The sequence below is a fragment of the Sinocyclocheilus grahami genome, unplaced genomic scaffold, assembly GCF_001515645.1.
Source record: "Sinocyclocheilus grahami isolate Dianchi unplaced genomic scaffold, SAMN03320097.WGS_v1.1 scaffold166.1, whole genome shotgun sequence".
Taxonomy (NCBI): Eukaryota; Metazoa; Chordata; class Actinopteri; order Cypriniformes; family Cyprinidae; genus Sinocyclocheilus; species Sinocyclocheilus grahami.
The window spans coordinates 516,797-544,415 of record NW_015505345.1 but is presented as its reverse complement, the minus strand read 5'-3'; the positions used below and the strand labels follow the sequence as shown (position 1 = coordinate 544,415).

At 36.5% G+C, this 27,619-nt stretch overlaps 2 protein-coding genes across 2 annotated transcripts in view; one reads left to right on the top strand and one right to left on the bottom strand.

Moving 5' to 3' along the window:
* LOC107593178 (zinc finger protein DZIP1L-like) overlaps window positions 1–4,686 on the bottom strand; it is an 8,968-nt gene extending 4,282 nt beyond the window's left edge. The window contains 5 exon segments of the mRNA XM_016282793.1: window positions 1,138–1,266; window positions 1,441–1,602; window positions 2,856–2,980; window positions 3,139–3,223; window positions 4,174–4,686. Of these exon segments, the coding sequence (XP_016138279.1) occupies window positions 1,138–1,266; window positions 1,441–1,602; window positions 2,856–2,980; window positions 3,139–3,223; window positions 4,174–4,686 (1,014 nt within the window).
* Window positions 4,687–10,213: 5,527 nt separating this feature from the next.
* The window catches only part of LOC107593177 (heparan sulfate 2-O-sulfotransferase 1-like), a 64,984-nt gene continuing 47,578 nt past the window's right edge, over window positions 10,214–27,619 (top strand). The window contains exon 1 of the mRNA XM_016282792.1: window positions 10,214–10,624. Coding sequence (XP_016138278.1) covers window positions 10,501–10,624 — 124 coding nt within the window. The 5' untranslated portion in view covers window positions 10,214–10,500. The remainder of the gene's footprint in view (window positions 10,625–27,619) is intronic.

Here is a 27,619-nt window from a genome sequence, read left to right as displayed (position 1 = left end):
ATATATATATATATATAATTTTTTAGAAATTAATTTAAGAACCCAGAACCAAATTTACAACCAAAAATTATAATGTAGTTTGACCTTATATCAGTTTTCAGTGACAAGCAGTGCCAACATAGCAACAGAAAATTCAGCGTGATGTGGCACAATAACAGATTATCAGATTCAGAACATATTTCCTATTTAAAACAAAGCTGTGTAAAGTATGATTTTGGACCAGATTTTTGACACCAGAAATTCAGCTGTTTCAGAACGCTCTATTTTGTAGCCTGAAAACTGTACACTTTGTTGTTTGGAATGAAATCCACTATTTTGACAGGAAAATGGAATGGAAATGTAGTCACATAGCGAGTGATTTACTCACATTGTAGAGGGTTGTTACCAAATGTAGCTACTAAAACATACATACACAGAGTCCATAATGGATGTTGAAATCTTTTTAACAGTCGCAAACATTACGATCTTATATAGAGAGCTGTTCCACGCAGAAAGAGAATGAACACCCGATATCCCCCAGCAGTCAGAACAAAATCAACTCTCTGAAAATGTATATTGCACACTTATTTGAATAAAGAGATCCCTGGATGGATGCTGAACCGCATAATCAACAGAAGAAAGAATGAAGGAATCTCTGTGCTGTATTTTGATGATTTACCACAGAGAGATACGCAATAATGTAAGGAGGATGTTTTCTCTTGTCTTTGATATGCCACTATTTAACCACTAACACCTATTTAATTTGAAAAACATTTATTATATATAACCAAGTTTCGTATAAAAGTTTCCCCATACAGTAAATGTGAACAATGTAAAGACCGTAAGCACGCCCACACTCATGTCACCAAAGATCACAGACGCCATCTTGTGCACCTAGTCAATTAGACCATGATTGCAGATTTTAGTTAGCCTATATTTGAGCGTGAGAAAATATACCTTAATCGCATTGAGACTCAAATTCTTTACTGGGCATTCCTAAATAGAAAGAACTTGCCTAAGAGTTGTTCAGTGTTTGCTGATGAATAATCCTTTCTTTTCTTTTTTCTTTGCCAACTTGAAAAATAATAACCATTCATTTTAAAAGGGCATGTATTAATGACTCATGCATGACTCAGTGAACAAGCAAATAACTCTCACCTTCCTGGCCATTTTCTCTTTTAGCTCTCTCTCTCTGTTTTCTCTCAGTTCTTTCTCAGGGTCACTCTCTTCTTGTAAAGTGACATTATTAGCTTCACCCACCTCTTTGTTCTGCAACACTAGCAGTTTCTGTAGATGGAACATTGACAAAAAAACATATAATGTTATTGCAATGACAAACCAAAAACATACCCAGTAGCTCATCTATTGGCTGCCTGTCAGGCATACATACCAGATGATATGTCTCCATCTACTGGTGACAGTTTAAAGTAGGCTATTCATTTTAAACCAATGTATACTCACAGCCTCTATGGATGAGCTCTTGCTTGCCATGTCTTTAGACTCCTGGAGAAACAACTGTCTCAGCTCTCCAATTTCTTGCTGAGATTTTCTTCTCTCCTCTTCTTTCCATCTCTCCAGTGCTTCCTTCTCTGACTGTTCTCTCCTTCGCTGCTCCTCTTGTTCCTGGAACACATCTGAATTAATTTATCTGTTTTCTCTTAAACTGGTATTTCATACAGAGTTTAAGGAATCTTCGTCATCTAAGGGGAAATGGTGATGTAAAAATGAGATCTTTCAATGCTTTTGCACTTGCTCACACAACTTTTGCATTCCCCCTAGAAACTTTGCATTTGTGTTCTCTTGTTGTATTCCTGCAAGAAACATTATGTTTGCTTGGAAAAGCATTGAAACATAGTTTTTCTCCCCCCATTTCAAATTATTTATTGCATTTAAAAGTTTTGCAAGCAAGCAAAAAGTTTCCAGGAGAAAGCACAACTTTGTTGATATAACGCAAAATTTTGGGGAACTCAAGGGAACACAAAAGCACTAGAATATTATTTTTCCTCTCATCTCATTTTCCCAATAACTTATTCCTTTAAAGGCACAATATGTAAGATTTTTTATTAAAATATCCAAAAACCACTAGAACAGTGTTATATATTTTGCTGACTTGTGTACTTACATTATCCCAAATGTTTCGAAGAATGTTTAAATCCAGAGAAATAAGCAATTTTAATAAGTGACACGGCCCGTGTCCATAGTGTCATTGTGTCGCCTGCCAATGACGTCATAACCCCTTGATTTCTGGTTTTGTTTTGTAGAAAACATGGAAACACCAAAGACGCTTTAATATGTTGTGCGTTTTAATAGACCGGTGAAGCTGAATCACGAATGATTTGCGCGAACATAGATGCATTTAGGTAGATCGGGGGCGCATTACCTTCAAAAACAAAGGTAATCCACTGCGTCTTCAGCGGCTCAGATGTCAGGAGTAAATGACGACTGCTATGTTCATTATTACATCCAACAATAGAATCCTCAGTCGTTCAGGAGTCATTCTTATCTACATCTGCTCCGGCGGTGAAACAATGGCGGAATGATGACAGCTCACTCAGGGAGGGTCTAAGGTAAGACACTAGTCCAGTCTGTGCTGAAACGCTACTGTCAATCAAACAATCGTGGGAGGGGCCTGTCTATGTGACGTCACACAGACAGGCATCTGAGATCGGCTCGATTTGAGAAAGGGGAAATTATTTAACTAGATAAAAAAAATAAAACACTGGGTGGATTTTTATCCTTATAGGGTGGTTGTGTACACACACTGCCAACACACATTTCAGCTCAAACAGCTTGTAAAAGTGCATGTCGCATCCGATGACCCCTTTAAGAATTTTAGAGCTATATAGGATGCTGGAACTTGATTTAAACAAACTCACCTGCTGACGCCTCAAACTTTCTGTTTCTCTCTCTGCTTGTAGCTGCATTTGCGTCAATCTCAGTTTCTCCTTCAGCTCTTCTATCCTATCTTCCATATCTTCTACCTTCCGCTTCTTTTGTCTCTCTGAGACATACACATGCACAAGCAGTGATATTCAGTTATTAATAATTATTTCCAACCACACCATCAATGATATTCAAGTGAACTGCTAGCTCACCTATATCTGAAATTTTATTAAACTTAGTTCAAAAAAATAACAAACACAATTTTTTTCCACCAACCTGCATCTGTAACTTCAGGATGTCGTCGCTGAACATGTGCTTGTAAGTAAGAGTAGTTGACAAATGATTTTTCACAGAACTGGCACTGTCATGAATAAAAAGGCATCAAAATATTAGAACTGGTTTAATGATAACTAAAGGTCACCGAGCAGCCAGTAGTTCATTCTGTGCCAATTTTACAATACCTACTTAATCATGAAAGTATATTAATGTTTCTTAAATTGCATATTACACGTAGCATTATGTTACCGGACAAAAAATGCTCACATTACACATTTCCAATTGTTTATCTTTTCAGTTAGCCTTGGTTAGCAAAATACCAGCTTAGCCTACTAGCTTAATATAATGATAGCTCAATAAAAAAAGTTATTTTTATTATATAGAACAAAATATCACACTATATTTTTAAGGTATTTATGGAGGGGAATAGGATTCTGTGGGAGGGATTGAAACTGGCAGCCCACTCTAAAAAACAAACAAAAAAAAACCTTTATTAGCCTACATATTCAAAACGCTACCATTCAAAAGTTTTGGGTCTGTAAGATTCTTCATTTATTTTTTTATTTTTGTAAAAGATTAATGTTTTCTTTATGCACAGACACATTAAATTGATGAAAAGTGACAGCAAAAAATGTGCAATGTTAAAATAGTTCTATTTCAAATAAATGCTGTTCTATTGAACTCTATTCATTAAAAAATCCTTCAAAAAGTCAGTTTCCAATTTTATTTTATTTTTTTTAACATTGATAATATCACATGCCACTGAAGACTAGTGTAATTTAGCTTTACCATTACAGGAATAAATTACATTTTAAAATACATTAAAAACAGAAAACAGTTCTTTTAAATTCTAATACTTTTTGCAATATTCCTGTTTTTAATATAGATTTGATCAAATAAATGCAGCCTTGGTGAGCATAAGAGGTTTCAAACACACACACACACACACACACACACACACACAACAGTATGTATGATTATGAGTGTAAGGTTTTAAAAGGGTTTCAAGAGTTCTAAATTTTTTAAGAAAACCACCTTGTGATAATGATTAGCACTGGCCTGCAGGTGGAGCTGTTGAGTGGAAATCATTTTTTTTCTCCGTCGATTCTCCTGTTTGGCTTCTTGCTAATTTTTTTCAAGTTCTGCTCGTTGTTCTTCTCCTCGCTGGACCAGAGAGAGTGCTGCCTGCAGACGCTCTTCCAGTCCTGACAGCTGAGAGCTCAGCAAGTCCTGGCAGTGCAGCAGGTACTCAGTGCTCAGCTGAGACATACGAAGCAGTTTGATCAAAGAAGGGTCAGCAGGTCCTCGACAGTTTGGACACCTCTCGCCCTCCACGGCACAGAACGTTACGGTCGTAATGAAATTCTGAAGCATATCAACATCCATGTCTCGCTCAACACGCTCCACGTCGAGAGCAGAGAGACGCCTCCAGTCTATGGGCTCAGTTCGTGAGCGGAAGCGGAAGGGCTGAAGCAGGTGTGCTGGATTCAAGGGTGGTGTGGTAGAGAGAGCACTGTAGGGCTCACCAGGGGAGAACTGGCCCAACATAGTGAAAGGTTTGAGATAGAGAGATGAATGGATGTGGTGATTCCTAAACAGAGGCTGAGTGGAGAGAGAAAACACAATATTTTTAGTTTAGCTATGACAATCAAATTAGCATAGCTAAAATATCATGAGACACTGAAGACTTGAGTAATTGTTTCAGAAAATTCAGTATTGCCATCCAGGAATTAATTACATTTTAAAATATGTTAAACCAGAAAAATGTATTTTAAATGGTAAAACTATTTCACAATATTACTTCTTTTACTGTGTTTTTGATTAAATCAATTTTGCAGCCTTGGTCAGCATAACATACTTCTTTCAAAAACAGCAAAAATATCCTACCAACAACGCATAGCAATGTATACATTTTTAAATCTAAAAGCAGACAATTTAGTTTTCTTTTTTACATTTTGTATTATTATTTATTATAGTGTGTGTTATATATATAAAAATATGTTCTAATGGAATTGCTAAGTGAAGGAAATATGTGACCCTGGACCACAAAACCAGTCTTAAGTCGCTGGGGTATATTTGTAGCAATAGCCAAAAATACATTGTATGGGTCAAAATTATAGATTTTTCTTTTATGCCAAACATCATTAGGATATTAAGTAAAGATCATGTTCCATGAAGATATTTTGTAACTTTTCAAACTTAATGTTTGATTAGTAATATGCATTGCTAAGGACTTAATTTGGACAACTTTAAAGGTGATTTTCTCCGTATTTTGATTTTTTTTGCACCCTCAGATTCCAGATTTTCAAATAGTTGTATCTCGGCCAAATATTGTCCTATCCTAACAAACCATACATCAATGGGAAGCTTATTTATTCAGCTTTGAGATGTTGTATGAATCTCAATTTCAAAAAAGTGACCCTTATGACTGGTTTTATGGTCCAGGGTCACATATATTAATGTAAATTAGATGGCAGACAACATATTGTGAAAGTCAAAGAGTCCATCTCTATGACAACAACTAAAAGCCATTGTCATCGGCCACTCTTGCACTATTGTTTTTAGGACTGTAATTTAAATGAAAAGCTTTCCAAATGATCAACAATAAAATGTGTGCGAAAGAGAGCAAGAGCTGCATTTATATATATCTTATTTTCTGTGCAGTAGTACATAGACTATAATATACATTAGCATGCATAGTAAGTACATCAGCCATAAGTACAGAACCAAATATAAATCTGTTAAGTGAGTCTTGTATATGAAAGAGATCTCACATTTCTTAAAGAACATTTTTTATTATATTTACCTGAAAATGCACTTGGTAAGGGTTCATCTTGTTCTGAAATGAATCAGTGCCATGGGGTCTGAACTGAGTTTAATGCCTTTTAGTTTACATATCAACAGTAAACCGTCTCTCTGCAACTCAAACTAAACCCGTCACACTACCTGGCTAATTTCACTTCCCATGTTTCTAGACAACCAATCACAACTGTAAATCTGACTGCACAATCTCAACAGTTTACCAGGCAAATTTCGTGCATCATAATATAAACATTTTCTCAGGGTCTTAATGACTGATTGACCAAATAACTCATCAGAATCAGCATCCACTGAAAGTATATATATTTTTTTATTGTGTCTAATTATTATGTATGTGTGTATGTAGGCCTAATGTATGCGCAATAAAGTATTTTGGTTAGAAAATTATCAGATCAACCTCAGTGTGTATAACCAAGGGGCAAGACTCAGTTTATTGTCATGTGATTAAAACAAACAAACAAAAACATATGGACCGCTTGATGACTCATATATTTTGACCTTTTTAATAAAAATGAATGTTTTGTTCAGGTCAAATACTGCTTTTCATAAACACGACATATTCATTACCCCGAAGAGAACAGGTAGGGGGGGGGGGGGGGGAGATCTATATTCATCTGATTGCGTCATTGGAAAGTCTGAAGCTGTGACAAACACTTCTTTGTGTCTACTTCGAGACATACTGGCTCTCTTTGTTATCTTCTAACATTGATCTAAGACATAAAGTATGCAGAGCACTTGAATGATGCATTGAATGAGACTTCAGTTTATGAAAGCATGGTCCAATGAACTTGATAGATTCACTGAACTCTGTTTAACTGTAAGTTACTTTTGAGAATCATAGTTTATATACCCAACTTTATATGACTCCAGTAGGTATATTTTTTCTAAAACACATCACAGTCTGGACATAGGTGCAGCAATCTATTGGCTGCTTCAATATGTACCTCCAATATGCATCATATACTGCAGTTTGTGCAGTATATACTATTTCTATGGCCACAGGAAGATGAGAGTCATACATACAGTACATGATGATATGGCTCTACACCTGCCGTGTGACAGACGGTAAGAGGAGTTATTTTAAGCAGAAGCCAAATCCAGATGATTTGATTGGTGGCAATTTCATGCACAGTTGGATTCCTCCACACCTCTATATGTGCTGTGTGTTGGCAACACTTGGCACAGATACAAAATACAGTTGATCTTATATACAACTATACAGTACATAATTCCCATGGTGGACTCTGCGATTACAATTGCAAATATGAGTCAGATGCTTAAAATATTTGGTTGAGGTCTCCAGAATTGGCCTTCTCACCATATTATGCAGTTTTATAATTACAGTTTTTAGTTGGGTATGTGGGTTTTATTTAGCAAGAGTATTTCATTCTTCATATTTTATGAATGTTGTTTTGTTTTCTCTCAAAGCTCTCACTTTGATTTTCAGTTTGAATTTAACTGCAGAAAGTAATCATACAGACCTATTTGTGTTTCAGATGTTCTGTATGCAGGCTACTTACAGGGCATGCAGTTTTGAGAGTGTATTTATAAAATCTAAGGGGGGTAATCAATCAATCAATCAATCAAGCAAGCAAGCAAGAAATAACTCATCAGAATCAGCATCTACTGAAAGTATTTTTTTTTTTTTTATTGTGTCTAATTATTATGTATGTGTGTATGTAGGCCTAATGTATGCGCAATAAAGTATTTTGGTTAGAAAATGATCAGATCAACCTCAGTGTGTATAACCAAGGGGCAAGACTCAGTTTATTGTCATGTGATTAAAACAAACAAACAAAAACATATGGACCGCTTGATGACTCATATATTTTGACCTTTTTAATAAAAATGAATGTTTTGTTCAGGTCAAATACAACCCCAAGAAAAGTTCGTCAAGATGTTCATGGCTCAAAATTCATGATATTAATGAAAAAAGAAAAAAAAAGTTTGGAAATCGTTTTGGAAAATAATGTGTTAGCAGTGTGTGCAAACAAAGTATATTAGCACGTTTTACTTTACTTAACATGTTTAACGTTGAAGTTATTAAATCTCTATCTAAAAATCTAACATTGGTTTAAACGTTGTAACTAATTACACGCACTAACTTGATATATGATTTAAACCTGATTTTTAAAAGATCGCTCCCATTTATAATATCTAATGTCTTCATTGACCCATTTGTAGCCTTGTTAATAACAGTACAGCGGTAAAACAAAAAAACAAAACAAAAAACCGATACCAATATAACTAAGTTGCATTAAAAAGTAACCTATATTTCTGCGATCAACGGTTGACCACACCGATATACTGTACACAAAAGTAACGTCCAGTAGCCTACATAATAGCTAATATAAAAGAGATTTCAGACACTTACCAGACTTTTGAATCAACTTCAAAATGACTGTTAAAGTGCTTCTATTGATTGATTGATTGATTTAATGATTGATAATTGTTTATATGTTCAAGAGAGCCCAACGCCAAATTGCATTTAATGTAAATATATTTTTACTTGTCCAGGCAAAAATCACTTTCTCAAAACTCAAGTAGAAAGGTATAAGACACAAGCCATGTAATTGGAAATGTCAAGCATAAACCCCTAGGTAAGAACCACTAATAAACTAAGAAACAATGCATTTGATACTTTTTTTATTGCATAATCTTTGTTTTAGAATTTGTGCACATTTTTATCTAAATATATAAATCTTCAATGAGTTTCACAGGAACTTAAATGCCCCAAAAGCTTAAAATAGCACTACACTCTAAAAAATAAAATAAAAAAATTCTGCCAGCAGTGGTTGCCAGAATAATTCTGTAAAAAATACTATAAAAACAACCTGTACATTATAGGCCTACAATATAAAACTGTAAACCAGTAAATCCAACAATGCACACTGCTAGGCTACTAAAATCTATTTCTTTATTCCTTTATTGTTTTAACATACTGACAACCTCCATAATAATGCAGGTGGTAAAAAAGAAAGACGAATGAAGAATCATGAAAAAGTAAATTTACCAGCTTTTCCCCAGGCTGAATTATACTAGCATTCAGAAGGTGCAGTGATTCACGCAAACACAAAACACCATTATGGTAACACACATGACACTAAAATAATGCAATAAAGATTCATTAAACAACATAAGATGCACATGAAGCTTCTTCTGTCTCCAAAACATAGGTTATTCCTTGTGTGTGCGAACATAGGCCTACTTGGCAATAAAGCCTTTACTGATTCTGATTCTGATTCTGATAAAACCCAAATGTGTAGTCTATAACTGATATACGAAGAAACATAATTATTCAAACAAAATACTTTCAGTTGTAAAGTGTCCCCCAGGGAATTCTGGGAATATCAATTTACAGTTTTTCACTGTAAATTATAATTTGATTTGCCTTTAGATCTTTTACAGTTTTTGCCTGTGTACGGTGAAAAAAAAAAAGTATCTGCATTGTTTATTTATTTTTTTTACTTTTTTTTTTACATTAAGTCTCAGCCAGAGACTTTGGCCCAGTATTTAGCTCATCAATATTAATAAGGCAAGGTGTACTTGTGGTAATCCCAAGGAGATCCAGTAACGTAAGCTTATTAATATTCAAGAGCCAAGTCTTTCACTGAGCCGAGCAATATGAAAGACTTGGCTCATGTCAATCTCCAGCCCGATAGATGGCGCTTTAAGCACCGTCCCGTTCCACTCGCTTCATTTGAGTCCGCGGAGGAATAAAATCCCAGTGTTGAGTATTGAGTGACGCAGGAGAGCAGGGTACGATCGGAGCTGCACTGATGTGCAACAAAAAGGAAAACATTGCTATATAGGTCTTCTAAATCAATTTAGCTTGACAATCATCAATGCATTTCTGTGCATTTTACAGATTCTCTTTAAGGGATGTTTAAATCTCATGCATGCTCTCTGCCGGACTGCTTCGGCCACTTCTGAGGAGCAAGTTCATCCTTCACTGTCTGTTTAATGAGGTGCTTGACTTGCTTTTTACATTAAGTCTCAGCCAGAGACTTTGGCCCAGTATTTAGCTCATCAATATTAATAAGGCAAGGTGTACTTGTGGTAATCCCAAGGAGATCCAGTAACGTAAGCTTATTAATATTCAAGAGCCAAGTCTTTCACTGAGCCGAGCAATATGAAAGACTTGGCTCATGTCAATCTCCAGCCCGATAGATGGCGCTTTAAGCACCGTCCCGTTCCACTCGCTTCATTTGAGTCCGCGGAGGAATAAAATCCCAGTGTTGAGTATTGAGTGACGCAGGAGAGCAGGGTACGATCGGAGCTGCACTGATGTGCAACAACTAAGCCCAAGAGTCAATCGTCCCCGGTTTTAACAGAATACCACCTTCTGCAGACAGATGAGCGTCTGAAATGCCCTTGCTTGCACTGATGTATTCAGTTAATACATGCGTAACTTTACTGTGTTCTCTGCGCATAATCGAGATCATCTGTCCGGAGTCGATATCACTGCTCCAGTAACGGATTGATCCGAGCTTCTCATTCACATTTTACGGCATGACATGTAGATAATCATCCGATACTTTGATGGGGCTCCTGAGGATCATGATGCCACCCAAGTTCCAGCTGCTGGCTGTTATGGCGTTTGGAGTGGCGATGCTGTTTATTGAGAACCAGATTCAGAAGCTGGAAGAGTCTCGGGCAAAGCTGGGTAAGACTGCGGTTGTGTCTCAAACATCAGAGAGCTGCCTGTCTACCCTAGAAAGCCTTTTTTGGATATCATGCACGTTCGACTCTTAATAGAATCGATTGGAACGCGCTTATGATGTACAGAAATGCTGTTTAGGTAGGCAGCTCATTAGGGTTTGAGACAGTCTGCTGCTGTTGTCTTCACAACACAAGACGGTATGAATGAGAGTGAGTGCACTTTTAACTGCTAATTTTACTGCAGACATGCAATTTCCCATAGTGATTGAGAGACAAAATAATTTAACTCACAAGAGAAGAAAATATCAAAAAATAGCACATAATATTTTAAGTCAGTTACATAGCAGCTTAACAATACAACTTGACAGCGAGCCATGGATCACAAATAATCTCATGAGAATGTATTGACCTTGTATTGTATTGGCTGATACTTCCACTGCACAGTTAAAGACTATTGAAGAAACCCTTTGAATGTACAGAATATGGTCGTCTAAAACACCTCGCACTCAGTGTACAGTGTCTCTTTTATCAAAAGCAATTAATCCACAAATTCAAATAAGCATTTCATGCTTTTTTCTATTTATTTACTTTCATAAGACATTACCTGGATGAAAGGAGGTTTCACCCTTCACTGGTTATTTCTGTATGCTGTGTTTTGACTGTCTCAAACATCAGTGAGCTGCCTACCTAGCATAGAAAGCCTTTTTGGACCTCATGCACGTTCGTTTCTTAATCGAATCGATTGGAACGCGCCTATGGACAGAAATGCTGTTTAGGTGGGCAGCTCATAGGGTTTGAGAGCGGGTCTGCCGCGGTTGTCTTCTTTACAACACAATAGGAATGAGAGTGCTTTAAGACAACCGAATTTGCATTCAACGTATCTGAAGTAATAGTCCACCCACAAATTAAAATTTGATTCTGTAGTATTGTTTGACTCGTTATATGTCTCTTCTGCGAAACACAACAAAGGAGAGATTTTGAAGAATGCTGTTGCGGTGCATTGACACTGAATAGTAAGTGAAGATGTCAAGCCTCAAAATGGATGCAGAATCACGAAATGTAATGAAATATATATATAAAAAAAGTCGTCCTCATGCGCTATTCTTCATGTCATCTGAAGCCGTATGATAGGTTTGTGTGGGACAGACTGATATTTTATTTATAATCTTCACCTCTATAATAGTCAAACCATAATAGAGTGCAACAGTACCCAACGTCCTTGGTTCTGAAAGTATTTTTCTCATAGGGATTTTTTAAATAAAAGTCTTTGTTAAACAGTTATATATATATATATATATATATATATATATATATATATACCCATACCAAATAGCTGCAAGATGAGTCACAATATTACAAACAATTATTTAAAAAAAGTATTTGAAAGTATAAAGCTATTGTTTTAAAGATGTTGATGATGCATAGACAATATATTTTGTTTATTTTAAAATTAATTTTGTGAATTGGGCTACCCTGCTGTCCAGTTGATTAGGCACATCTGTCTCAGTGATTTGTTTGTTCACCAATTGGACATCACTATTGGAGCAATGGGGATGGCTAGATTTTCAGTAAATCATGATTTAAATTTTTTGTTTCCAAGAGACTTGGAATATAGCCTAGTGAATGAGCCTTGAGGGGAACTTTTATACTTTATAATGCATTCTGTTGAGGCTTGACATCTTGAGGAAAGTTTTCATTGTTATTGATCAGAAAAGACATTCTTCAAAATGTATAATGACGTGAGGATAATCAATGACCATTTTTATTTTTGGGTGAACTGTCCCTTTATTTAGGCTATAACAAAAAACTAGCAAATTTATTTTATTGGCAGAGATACACTATTGAATGAAGAGATACAGTAACTCAGCACTCAGCAGGGTATTTAGTACATTTGATCAAACTCTTACACTGATCCGATTTTACTCACCAATCTGCTTTTGTTTATAATCAGCTTACACATTTATACTTGCCATAATGCTTAGTGTGTAAGGCAGGTAAGAGATTATTAGACAAATAACAGACTTTAGCTGAAGTGAATTCTATGAATGCTGATTGGTGCTCCGTTTCGTCTTTCTTGTCTTGAGTTTTTGAATGTTATAGCATCCTAAAGATTGCCTCTAGTTGGTCCAGATTCCAAAGTTGGTTTTTGAACAGCTCAATATGGAGTCTACATGATTTGCATCAAGACCATGCAGTCGGAGTTCCATCAACCTTATGCATTAACTTTGCAAAGCAAATTTGTGTTTGGTTCGCACCTAAGATGACCCATATTTGCCATTCTTTTGGTGTGACTGTTGACTATTAGAAAATACAGTGGAAAGCATGCTTTGTAGCTTAAAATATATAGTAGAAATAGTGTACCAACTACAGTAGAGGCAAGCTAAAATATATAGTCGAATTAGTGGACCAACTAGATGCAAATTTTAGGAAGCTATACCATTCATTCAATGGTCCTAAATGTGTGAGTCATACCACTATTTCTATTTCTATTTCTGTTTGTGTGCTAAATAGTGCAAAAATAATTTATCTACTGTACAAGCCACACGTACACCTGCAGCTGATGTTTTCACACACCAGCTTCATCCTCCAGTGACCCATGACAGTTTTCTGCAGCCCAGGTGCATCCACACATTCGTGCAGCAGAACAGCTGAAATGAGTCCATTTATTTAGTCTGACACTGAAAAGATGGGTAGAAGTCGAGTTACAGGTCTGTGGAAATTATTGAAGATTTTGAGTGGGAAACTTAATTTGGACTTTTCTTAAAGTGGGGAAAAAAACACAGCTGCTGCAACCTCCAAATGCAGTTCATAAGCCTAAATGGCTTCTGCTGTTGATGAATTTTGTTCATGATGGGTATTGTGATTTTTTTTAATCAAGAAGTAATATTATGTTAATCTGCTCCTGGTTTATGCTGTATATTTTTCCAGAAATATAAAAAAAGTATTTATGTCGTTAAACAAACAAATAAATAATATATAGTATATATTTATAATAAATAATCCCGGAGGGTTATAAACATCTGGATGTTTGCTTTTGTTCTGGAATAATCTGATCATTTGCACTCAAAATAAACAATACACGAATATATATGCCTAATGGAATCCCATCAAAGAAAATAGCTTGACAGGCAGCATTTACATATAGTGGCACCTTTAAAATAAATGAATAAACATGCCACTCTCCGTTACCAGTGCAAATGATGCTGTCATATTTAGCATTGAGGCTAGTTTTTGCATTATGGATGAGAAATTATTAATCATAAGTCCATGAAGTGGAGAGTTAATTAAATTGAAAGCAACGCTGCCGTTCTAACCCTGTGATGGACGTTTGTTGAGGCTTAGGATGCCAGGGCTGACAGAGGAGTGAAATCTGATTTGCCCTGTGCAGGCTTTGAATTTATAGACTCTGCACTATGCTTATTAGGTTGTCTCACATGACATGGTTCATTAGAAGATGGAAAACCCTTAGCTTTGCCTCCCACTCCACTAAGTTACAAGCATCACTGTCAAGCGATAAATCTGGTGTTCAGCCACTGCCAACAGGCCTCTTATTGGGTTTTTTTCTTATGCCATAGATTATGCAACATCAGTTTATTCTCATTCCACTACCAGCTGTGCAGCTCACAAAGAGAAAATAAGCAGAAGCCTGCGTGCAGTGTGACAAGAATAGCTCCGCTTTAAAGAGCCCACGTTGCCAGTCGTAAAATTCTCCTAATGTTGTCCTATTGGCAAAGAGATGAAAGAGCCGAAAGACTGAATATCTGAAATCCATTTGATGCCAGTGATATGGGGCATAATCACTTGGATATGTTGAGCAAATAGTTCAGCAGATTGTTAAAAATGCATTTGGAGGTGTGGAGCAGCAGGCATGTTTAAAGAAATAATAATTTTATTCAGCAAGACCACATTAAATTTAACAGTCAATTGATCAAAAGATACTATATAATAAATGCTGTTCTTCAACTTTCTATTAAAAAAAACAAAAAACCTGTTGATGGTTTTGACAAAAATATTAAGCAGCACAACCGTTTTCAACATTGATAATGGTAAGAAATGCTTATTGAGCACTAAATGAGCATATTAGAATGATTTTTGAATGATCACGTGACTTTGAAGACTTGAATAAATTAAATTTGAAAATGTTAAAATAGAAAAGTTATTTTACAATATTGCAGTTTTTTTCTCTCTCTCTGTTTGATCAGATAAAACCTTGGTGAGCATAACAGACTTCCATTAAAAAATCTTACTGACTGCATATTTTTGAAAGGTAATGTTAATGGGAAGAGAGCCTAACTTTTAAAATGAAAAAAGGTTTATGTTAATAAGTGTTTTACAGCTTAATTTACAGCTAACGTTTTTCTCAAATACCACTAAAGGTCAAGTGTGCAATTTAAATTATTTAAAAATATTCCACTATTGTTGAATTTGCAGTGCAAGGTAATGTGTTGTCTTTTCTGGTTTCAAAACACTAAACAACATACTAGACCCGATACGCAAACATTATCAATCCTCTACGCACACCTCGGCAATATAATTGCCATTGGCTAGTACATTTTTTAGTGTAGTCGCCAGACTGATATACTATTTTACACGCACACACATATTTTCACCAAAACAAGCTTAATTTGTGTTCCGAAGATGAACGAAGGTCTTATGGGTTTGAAACGACATGAGTGTGAGTAATTAATGACAGAATTTTCATTTTTGGGTGAACTAACCCTTTAAGATATTGTTGGCCATTCAGGGTTTATTTAAAAAAAAAAATAGATAATCGTAATTATTATAAAAAGATAATACCACTACTAGACTAACCAATATACAGTACAACGCACTTGGATTGATGAGCTGCTGGGTTCATGAATATTAATCATGTTGTCAGCATTCCCTTGAACTGATTTGCTAAAATTAAAACGGGGACGGTAATAGATGAGCACCAGCCAATGAGATATACAGGTACGTGTGCATACATTGAGATGAACTGAAATCGTACAGATTTGTTGACGGAGAGTGAAACTCTGAAGCGCTCAGTCAGTGTTCGGCGAGTGAAAATATATCTGTGCTAAACTTGTAATAGCCTCGGACACACACACACACTGGTGAGTAAAATCGAAGAATTTATTAGCCAATGGCTATCGATAGACATCATTCAGTCGCCCAGGGTAAAATTTAGTCGCATATGCGAGTGGTTTACTCGCAATGTAGAGGGTTGATTATTATGAGCTGATTTGCTTTAAAGGCATAGGCTAGGTTACGCAAAAAATTAAAATTACCTCATGATTTACTCACCCTCAAGCATTTCGAGGTGTATATGACTTCCTTCTTTCAGAGAAATACAATCGGAGTTGTATTAAAAAATGTCCTGGCTCTTCCAAGCTTTATAATGTCAGTGAATGGCTGTTGAGATTTTGAAGTCCAATAAAGTGCATCCATCCATCAGAAAAAGTGTTCCACACGGCTTCCGGGGGTTAATAAAGGCCTTCTGAAGTGAATTGATGTGTTTGTGTAAGAAAAATATCCATATTTAAAACTTTATAAACGTTCACAAGAGAGTGGCGTTCCAGCGGATGATGTAGGACGGCTTGAGGGTGAGCAAATAATTTTTGGGTGAACTATCCCTTTAATAAATGCAGAGTTATGATGGATAATTTCAGAATGAGAACGTTCTTTTTCCTTACTTTTGCAGTTATGTTTGCTGATGGTGGTGGTGCAGAATATGCTCACTTGACCTTTTAAGAATATTTTCTTTGTTCCTTTTATCAAGCCACTTTAATTATACAGTGTTGTATTGCTGATAGAAAGTCCTTTTCACTTATCACAACTGGCATTTTATCAAAAGGTCTCTTTCTGCAGTGATGGTAGTTAACTTTTAACAGACACAAAGATTGGATGTCCTTGTTAGCAGGTGATTCATTCCCATGTCAGCTACTGGAATCTCTTTCAGGACTGAGGTGGACAAACTTGCTGTCCATGTGCCCAGGAGTGAGTGGCTGATAGCAGAGCTCTCTAAATTGGAGACCTTGCTCTGACGACTTTTAAATGGAGTGATTTATTTTGTTTGTCATCACGGCAGCACCTCTCAGCTGTTTTCCTAGTATTCATGTCATGCTCTGAGAATTAAAAATGGCCCCTGTGTTGTCTGACTAGATGCAGAACAGGTCTAAGTGATGACGGTGCTTTTTTTTTTTTGTCTGGCAATGCCTTTGTCTTTGGATTCAAGAGGTGTGATTCTGGGATTGTTATGGGAAATGATGCATTAGTTGCAATTGCTTCTTAATTAAAAGTTAATTTATGTAGGCTTTTATTATGCTATTGTCTCTAAACACTTTTCTTTGTTTTCCCATAGCCCATCACATGCTCATTTTGCTCTTGGTGTAAATATACCATTTGTTGGCTATTCTTTTTGATAGATTTTTCGCATTGTAAAGGGGCCTTTAGGTACTTGAAAGTTCTATTTCTCTTTACACACTGTCCAATTACCTACCATGGCAGAATCTCTACACAACGATCTTGATGTAAGGTTTGTGTGTGTTCTAGCACAGGAAATCTGTTATATACAGCTTTTCACATATTGCTTACAGGCATCTTCCAAGAAATATAATACATACAGGGGTCAACTCCATTTCCTAGAGATTATCCTGCAAACCGCTGGCACTCCATTGCCATGGGAACTGCTAAATTGGTTGAGAAGTTACCTGCACTTTGTTCACCTGCACACAAGCAATTGCGTTTCTGTAAGTGCCTACCTGAACCTGATATCACTTATAATGAATCCGAGATCCTGCCAGTGTGAGGGTGTACATCTCTTTGTCACATTAGTTTCTAAATGTATTCCTCTGTTGGGATGCAGTTTGTCTTTACAGTCACTGTACTGGTAATTGACCCACTTCACCCAAACACAAAAAAAGATGAAGTGCTGCTTTAAAAGAGTGGATTTGACATGACCTAAATGTATCTTATTTGAATTAGGAACATCTCAAAAATAATGTTGCTATTTAGCCGTGTAATTGCAAAGGAATAGGATCATTAAAAACCTGTTTAAAAATGATAATGCTCACTTCCTAAATTTAAGAGAATAGCAGAATCTACAGGAAGAAAAAAAAAAAACTTTGACGGCCAATCAGAATCCATCCAACCAAGTTATTTTCTGTCAGTGTGTGTACACTAGTTATTGTAATTGTCATCTTTATAGTTATTTTTCTTGGTGTGTTTGGGCCTTAAGAATCTATACTCTAAATGTACTCCGAAGATATTATGTAGAAACTGGGCAGTATGGCAAAATTGCAAGACTTTTTTTCCCACCCTTTTAATGCATCTCTGGATCTAGAACTGCTTTCACTGAAGAATGTGTTTATGATGGAATAACATTTTGTACTTTATAAAGACATATAGACTGAACAAGTTTTAGTTTATTGATTCTGCCTTATGTTATGACCTACTTTCCTAGTTTCCTTTGCACATTTCTCTCTTATACAAGTTTAGTTTTAGGGCTGTATGTTTTGGCCGATACTGTTATTATTTTGATGTTATGGCTGATATGACAAATATGATGGACAGCTACTAACAGTTACTACTTTTATTTAGTTTATAAATTTTTTTTTTTTTTTAGTATTTTTATTTTGGGAAACTTTTATTTCACTACATTCCAAAGCACAATATTGTACTTTTTACTCCACGACATTTCATAAAAACATTTTGATCTGGAGAAATTGTCACGCACTACGAGACATGATAGCGGTGTCCGATTCATGAAAAAGCTGTTCATTTTCAATGAGCCTGTTAAATCAGTTCGCAAATCGCACTGAATGATTCATTCATGAATGGCATTGAGCAGATTGCAGCTGTTCTCAACTCAGCAACTCACTGATTCAAATGATCTGGTCAGAGCGAGTCTCCAGTTAACATTTCACTAGATTCAAAAGTCTCAAAATGACGCAAGAACAGGAGATGCTCGAGTCCACACGCGACTGATGGCATGAAGTCACTAATGCTGTATTTTAGCATTTATTATTGTATATGAAAATCATATTTAGGTCATGAGTGTCCATTGTTTGCAAACTGAAGCTGCTGTAAAAGGGCTATATGAAATCCTTGAAAGTAGACATGTTCATATTTTTGTATGAACATCTGAACGGGGTAGGTTTTATTTAAAAATTAAAAATATTGTTAAAATAACGCAAATGAATGCCCGTTTTATTTTGAATTTATTTAGACCGTACACCCTAAAAAAAAAAATGCAGGGTTGTTTCAACCCAATTTTGGGTCAAATGTGGACTAACCCAACTGTTAGGTTACATTTTTACATTACATTTTTAACCCAAAAGTTGGGTTAGTTCATATTTGACCCAAAGTTGGGTTGAAACAACCCAGCATTTTTTAGAGTGTAGTATAGAATTTTTATATTAGCCATTTATTGGGCATCTACCAAAACATAATTATTGACTTGTCAGTATTATATTGGTGCATCCTTTGTTTGAGGCAATTAGTAGAAATTAAACAAGATTCTTGAGAACAACTTTGTTCCATTTAGTTCCTGTTGTTTTAACTATCGCTTTATTGCACTGCTGTCTTTTAATGTGGTATCAATTTCATATTTACCCACTGCTAAACCTCATCTGAGAAACTAAACGTGGATGGCTAATTTGCGTTGGGTTTTTCTTGAACAGCTTCTACAAGAACCAGTCCTTTTTTTTTCCTTTTTGAAGCATCAAAGTTTTGGTAGTTCAGACTTTCAGTGGAGGGACAGAAATCTCTCAGGTTTAATTAAAAAATATCTTCATTTGTGTTTCAAAGATGAATGAAGGCCTTATGGGTTTGGAACAATATTAAGGCTGAGTAATTGGATTTTTGGGCGAACTAACCCTTTCAGTGGCCTCTGTTTATAGAACAGTGGTCGCAGGCATACATTAAAAGGCCTTCAGTCTCTTCTGAGGCCTTAGAAGAGTAGGTCGCATAGAATGAATATTCAGTTTAGCATTTTTTGGCATGGATGGAATATGTAGAATAAAAGGTCACTTTCTAATTTTCGTATTTTGCTGTCTGCCAGTATATGGCTGCCACAGCCCCCCACCTCTTTCTGAATAGAAATCCCTTTTGAAAGAAATGGGTTGTAGCCACTCCGAGACTAAATCTGAAAGCAAGAAACCCATAGAGCCCAGTGTGGGAACAGCTGAATAGATTTTCCAACTCCCTTCCCTCACTGCTCCTCCCCTTTATCCGAAGAGCGGGATGCCTCTTGTTCTGTAGTGGATTCCCTGCTCAACCTGCGGGTCTCCTTGGCAAAGCTGTGTTTACTGAGGCTAGAGAGCTAAAAAGGGAATGAATGATTGACAGCTGCCTCTCATTTTAGTGTGAACTCTAGTCTATTGTTCCACAGAGACTTCCCCTCAGCCTTATCACAAAGACTGCCTTATCACAAAGACTGCAGCCCTGAGGAAAAACTTGTCTGGGCCATTTTTTTGGGGGGAATTTGTATCATTCTTCCAGTGTACTTGATTTTTAATATTTGAGCACAACAATGAGATTTCTTTTGTCTTTTTATTGGCATGTGCAAAAACAGATGTTTTACATTATGAAACTTGAGGTAAAAATTAAAAGATGTGTTGAATTCTTTAATAATGCATCAAATTGCGAAGTTGCTTGGCAACTACAGTCACAATGTGTTTTCACTAGGCTCTTCAGAACTTAATGGCTCATTATATTCAACTGGGCTGTCTACACTGGAAGAGTGCAGAGTACACTAGATTTCTGCTTGCTGTCAAATTTTTTGCAGTATTGTGGTTTCTACAGGTTGGCCCATGTCTACCATGTTATTTAAATGGTTCTACAACTGCAAAATATTATTAGTGAAACAAATACATCTTTTTTTTTTAAATAGTAAATTTGTGCTTAAGTCGCACAGTTGATTGTGAGGATGATATGATTCTCTACTCTGTTGACTGACATTTATAATCCATATAGATGCAATTGTGTGGTTAAATTGAATCCATATTGAAAAATATTTTGATAAATGTAATGAGATCCAAATTCTCATCTGTAACTCAAACACAAAAGACAATAAGCTGCTTTCATTTAAGCTTTCAATAATGTTCTGTGACTAATTTTGCCAATCTCCAACTGATTGAACTGATCAGACATATGATAAATTAGAAAAGTGTGATCTGGTATTCCAGGGCTCGCAAAATTTCAAAATCCCTGGTAGCCCTTCGGGCATGCATTCTTCAGATTTTTGTATCCCAAAAATGAATTTAACGAGCCCGAATAAAATATTTATTTTTTCTTCAAATAACAAGTCAAGAGAGTAGGGGTGCAACGGATCACAAATCTCACGGTTCGGATTAAATATCATTATCATATCACATTGAGTCACAGATCGGATCATTTTTCAGATGAGCAAAAAAAATATGGTTCTTTTATTTAAGTAACACTTATTATTTAAAGAACAATTTACTACTTTGATACCACAGCAAAAACTAGTAGCATGTAGGGATGTAACGATTCACTCAACTCACGATGTGATATGATTCACGATACTGATTTCACAATTTTCTCAATTTCTTTTTTTAACAAAATGAGATTTAAGACAGATTTTAAAAAAAGTGTCCTTTTGTTATTTCTCAGACCAAAAGGCTACACATTACTTTGTGAAATTGAAAATGTCAAACAATATAGTAACTTGAAATTTTAAAACAAATCTCAAATCAAATAAATAATACAAATAAAAGAAATGTCTCCATGCAAGTAAACTAAGGTTTTGCCTGTGTATTTTAATCCCGATCCAAACAAAGATGCTGCATACATGTTATTTAGATTGTAAAAAATTAGAAATGAAAATGGTCTGACTTTAGCTTTGTGATACTACATAAAAATCTGAACGAAACAAAAACAGCAGACGGGCTGAATGAGATGCAAATGTCACTCTCTGACAGCAGGTGGTGCTTAAACAGCAGGTATTTATAGGCTGCTGCCCCTTTAAGACCGAATGCACGGATCCAATATAATGATGCACGTGCAATTTATTTCTCCAGTTTACATTCAAGACATAATTATTATGCGTGTATGTGTCCGTTTAAGAGGAATCAATTTTGTGTTGTGCTCTGCCTGAAACGCTGCTCTGTATGTGCGCGCTTTGAGCGCGTGCGTGCAAGCACCGAACTGAATTCTTCATGCGCATGAATGGTTTAAAACGCTTGAATGTTTAAATTGGTAGGACTTAGAAAACCGTGTAAATGGTAAACTATTATCTGTTTCACCCTATACAAGCGAGTGAACAACGCGAATTAAGGAAGGGATTTTACATCACTGTTCAAGATAGCCCATTGGTCAGGGCAGTGATACATTTTGGTAGCCCGACTGGAAAACACAATAGCCCCGGGACGTCGGGCTAGCAATTTTGCGATCCCTGTATTCCGAGTGCACACAAAAAGCGCCTCTCAGACACCACACAAGTACTGAATTCAGTTCTCTTTTGCATCTTCTCGCACTTGAATACACACAAAAAGATGTCAAATTGTCTGTTTTGGTGAGTCTTATATTTTAGTCAACTAAAACTAAAACCATTCAGATGACTAAAACTAAATGACATTTTAGTCAAAAGACTATGACTAAAACAAAATTTGCTGTCAAAATTAACACTGCTGGCACAATACTTTTGTTAGGTGCTTGTTTCGCATTGCATTTATTCAGACTTTCAGAAAACTTGAGTACAAGTACAAAATAGGGTCTGAAAAATAATAAATGTATAGAAATATGTATTGTTCATGCCCTATTTTACATTTGTATTCATGGTATTATTCAAGTATTTTCCTAATGACTTGAACCGAATATATTCACGCCATTTCTGTTTAATTGTCCCTCTCCCTGTGTTTTCAATTAATCTTTCCCTAGAAGTCTTGCTTTTAGATTAATCAAGTGACAAAAAATCCAGCCTGCCTAGATGTAGAATCATAGCCCACCAGAGCACTGCTTCACAACACCAGGGGTTTCACCAGCAACCTAAAGATTTTATTTTTCATTCTTGCACTGCGTATGCTTTCCTGCTGCACACGATTTCATTAATACAATCTTTTAAACCTTTTCACAGCTGCAATCCACTTATCAGTGGCTCCCATAAGGAAATTCTGAGTCTCTTTCAGGGCTGAAATTAATTATCCTAAATATCGCTAAATGAGAATAGCTGAATATTAATAGCAGCAGGGCTGACCCAAGAATAGCGCTCGTCTGAGATCATTCATTTCCATTCTCATCTCTCAGCCGTCCTGGTGCCCCGTGCCAGAGGCTTTTCTAATGTGCGAGTATGTTCTTGCAAACATCCACTTCTCCATCACTACCCACACATCACCCCAGCCTTCACTCCAGCCGGCCTCTCACGTCTGCAGCCTCACACGGTTCACTGATCACACTTCTGTTGTCGGGGGAGAGCAAGTGGACCATACACACTGGTAGTGATGGACAATTGGAGGTTTTTAGTAGCGACGCTGAACCCCTAAATTGGGTTTGCATCAGGATGGTGGTCTTTAGGCCCAACATTATGTAAAATGATTAACATGACATGGGCTGAATAGGAAAATTGACAGTTTGTATTTGAAACATGTTTTAAATGATAATTTGTACGTTGATTGATTTACGGAATTTCAAGGAGTAAATAAACAATTTAATGTGAATAATTTGACCGAAAAGTTCCTTTTAGAGAAGAACTTGACCAAAAAGATTGTGAAGCTTGAATCATTCACAGTTTTCTAGAACTGGTTTTCAGCCCACTTATTTTTATGCCAATATTGTTTAAATGCTTGATGTAAAGACCACAGGGTCACATATGACAAATCCTATTTAAATAGAAGCATTCCTCCAATTTTCGCTGAGATTGCTGGCGGGCACCGATAAGGCCTTGTCCACACTAATACATTTTCGTTTGAAAACTTCTATTTCGCTCCATTTTGGCCATCCGTCCACACCGTAACAGAATTTTTGTTGAAGAAAACTGAGTTTTTTTTAAAAAACGGTCTCCAAAGTGGCTAAATTTGAAAATGCTTTTTTCACATTGTAGTGTGGAATCTGAAAAAGTGTCATCATTGTCATCATTTTGAAGATGAAGCATTCGACACATATTGTACCAATAGATATCTGTTTATACTGTCTGTTATGTGCTATTCACTTTCACACTTTTGCTACAGATGTTACTTTTTACACTCTTCATATGACATTGCTGTTTGTGGCAAAACATGAGGGCAGTTGTTTTTTAGATCAGACATACAATCCTGAGTGAGTGCGACCTCACGTCTGTTCAGTCTTTATCGTCTCAGTTAGCTCTTTTGAGGCTTTATGCATGCGCAGGTAAAGCAATATTAACATTTTCTGATGTTTCAGTGTGGATGAGAAAATTTTGGAAAACGCTAGTGTGGTTGGAGAGTGTTTTAAAACATAAACACTATTTTCAAATATATTCTGATAAATGTAGACATAGCCTAAGGTGACTGAAACCCTGCGACAGGCGGCAGTCCAGATGAACACCAAAGGGATGACCCTTTCAGTCATTGCAAGAGAAGTTGGTTCAGCGTCAAACTAGTTACCAAACTATGGAAGAGACTGGAGGAAGACCAAAGCAGTGTGAGAGACTAATGATGAAGCAGGGGCCTCTACACTTCCTACTAATTTTTGACAGCTGTAACCCTCCAAAATTTTAGTTGTAATATTTCATGCTACAGTGGTTACTGTTCTCTAATTTTGATCACTGTGTTTTCCACAAAATAAAGGTTTTTGTTGAAATGCCTTGGATATTTAGTCAAACATGTTAGTAGAACAGTGGTATGCCTACAGCTAATATTCCGTAAAAATTTTGTGCGATGAAGATTAACAATATTTCAGAAAAAAATCAAGTATTTATAGATTGTTCTCTAATTTTGATTTCCTCTGTATTACAAAGGAAGAATCCAGAACAGGCTTTTTGTCTCTGTATTTGGTGTTTTTTTTTGTATTTTTTGATTAAACATAATGAATACAAATATCTGAGCAGAAAACATACTGTTTGACTTCCTTTCTTCTGAATGACAAAAAGGATGTCGGAAACAGAAACTCTTTGTGTACCAGATAACTGAAGTATTTCTGGTTTTCTAAAAGTGACACCTACTTCTTTTTCATTCAGTCCCGCTTCCTTTTTTTTGGAAGCATGTGAAAGTCTAATCTAATTTTTGTGCAGAACATTTGTGTTGATATGAACAGGTCTTTAAAGGGGTCATATGATGCGATTTCAAGTTTTCCTTTCTCTTCGTTGTGAAAGTGAAACTACTTTGTTTGGCCTTCCAAAAGAGGACACAACTAGAAATCAGTGGTTAAGTTGTATTAACAACACTGTTCCAGAACAGTTCAACCCAAATATTCAGATGTGTGCAGCGCATTTTATGGAGGACAAGGACTGTTTCCTGGGAGAGTAGCTTACAATGCCGGTGTTCTGACAAATAATGCTGACTCGCAGCCTGTAAGTACGTTTTCATATTTAAAGGATTTGCCACTTACTATTGAAATGCGAGTTTTGAGCAGTGCTAGTTGTTTGTTGTTTCTCCGATCACAAATGCAGACATGGTTTTATGTTTTCCTGTTCATTTTGCTTACCTAACACTGGTCAGTTATATGGTTATTTGCACTGTATCATGTACTTTTTAAACACTGCCAGGACTTGAATATAATGCTGTGAAGGTATTGATCTGGCGGTGAGAGAGATGATCTCAAAGACTGAACAGAGATCCTATAGATAACATAAACTCTTACCAAGAGCCAGTCTGTGAAGAATTTCTCACTTTGGCTGGTGCAGCTTGCTGTAACTTCTACACTCGGCGAGGAGAGGGTGAAAGTTGTTGTGCTGAATCATTACGGCAGAAGGATTGTCATAAATTTTCATCAGACTCTCACACCTGAATGCCACCTTGGCATAAAGGAAAGTCTGGCTACTATCTTCACTCTTCTCAAGTGTTTGTGTAATCCAAGTAAAACTGTTGATGACTTTTTGACAGTATTTTTTTGTTTTTTTGACCCATCAGTAGTAACTGTTAAAAAGGCTCATATTCTGAAGGATTGCATTAGGGAAACCTGATGATGAGTCTTATGACTTTGATGTGACTTTCGTCTCCTCCAGCTTATGTGGGCAGCTTCATCTCTACCTGCTGAGATCAAAGTGAGAGCCCCATGCTCTTCATCTTAAACTCTGCCCTATGAATAACACTTTTGAATCCATATTTTCACTTTTCTGCTTAATATCGAGGCCACACATGGGTCAAGGTGACACTTGTCAATCAGGCTTGACTGCTAGACCACTCATTATTGAAATACAACAATTGATCCGAAGTAATGATTAAAACAAACACAAATGCAGTTCAGATGCATGAATTGAATCATAATTCTGTTGTATATGTAAGAATGTATTTTTATCCAGCTAGTCACAACTGCTGTTTCTGTGGCACACCACACAGATAATTGGTCCAGGCGGCTTGGTTTTGCTACACTTTTAGTGCCAGTTTTACTAACCGCTTGCGCCAGCGCAAACAGTCTTTTGGCATTAAAATTGTACTGTCAGGTTTTACTAAAGACGCGTAGTGACAAATTAGCACTGAAAAGGCATGGACACAGTTATTTTTTGCACCTGAACTTATTGAATATGCATTTAGGGAGTTTCCCTTTCAGATGCAAATGTTATGGGAGGAGAGTGTTCAAATGAATCAAGCAATGCGTTTTACTAACGTATGCGCTTGTCAAATTACTGGCGTTTGCGCCATTATTTAACGGCCAGAAAAAGCATGTCTTAAACTGTTTTGCACTTGAAATGGCTGCAATTATTGTTGCTAAGAGGAGGCTCTGCAGAGAACAGAGAAAGTGTGGTAGAAGGGATAGGGGTTTTCCAGACGTATTAATTTATTTGAAATGCCAGAAGAGCACATTATCTGAAAATATAATTTGCCAAGCCATGATATTTTAAACTTGCTTCAGAAAATAAAAGATGACTTGGAATCCTCAACTAGGAGTCACGCAATACCAGCTCTAGCAAACCTTCATTTTTTTGACCTCCGGTTCTTTTCAGTATACTGTGGCTATTTTATTTATTTATTCTTTATTTGTGACTACGCTAATTTGCGCTGCGCTTGGTATATGCGTTGGTCGATATGTAAATGAGATGTTGCGTCTGTGTTCTTTGATTTGCACATTGTTAGTAAATCACCCGCAGAAATTTCCCCTTCCATCGGCGCTGTTTTGGAATTGCGCTCTTGCGCTAAGTTGCCCTGTGTAGTAAAACTGGCCCATAGAGTAAACCTGTTTTTCTCACCAGTTAGAGGTGAGACATAAGAAAAGATTATTATAGTGGAGTGATGTATCATTGGTGGCATATTTTGTTTTTGTGTAGTGAAACCCCATGCACGCATAAGTAATTTGAGACCCCTAATTACTTATTTATACTTAAAGGGGTCCTATTATGCTCTTTTACAAAGTCTTGATTTTGTTTTGGGGGTGTACTAGAACATGCTCTCGTGCTTGGTGGCTCGAAAAACACATTAGTTTTCACATAATTTACATTATTAAAATACCTTTCTCCCCAGGCTGGCACAAACGACTCGATTAGTTCCGGCTTTGATTAAGGTCCGCCTTCCGAAAAACAAAATGTGATGTGATTGGTTAGCTGTCCCAGTGCGTTGTGATTGGCGAACAGCTTAGACGGTGTTTCAGTACTGCCACGCCCTCTTGCTCCGTCTTTCAACAAAAGCTTTTGGCGAATCCGGCACTTCTCACTCGTAATGTGGAAGCTGTCGTCAGTAAAATGTGCAGCACACAATAGCAAATTGGGGTTATAATGCTCAGGAACAGAGTTAAAAAGTAAATTGCAACCACTGTTTCCTGACATCATCCGCTTTCGGAGGTGAAAAAAACAGCGTTTCAGGCAGTCGCGCAGCGTTGCACCACGTCTTTAAAATTCGAACACATTATTTTCTATGAGTGTAGGCACACCGGCGGCGCCGTTCGG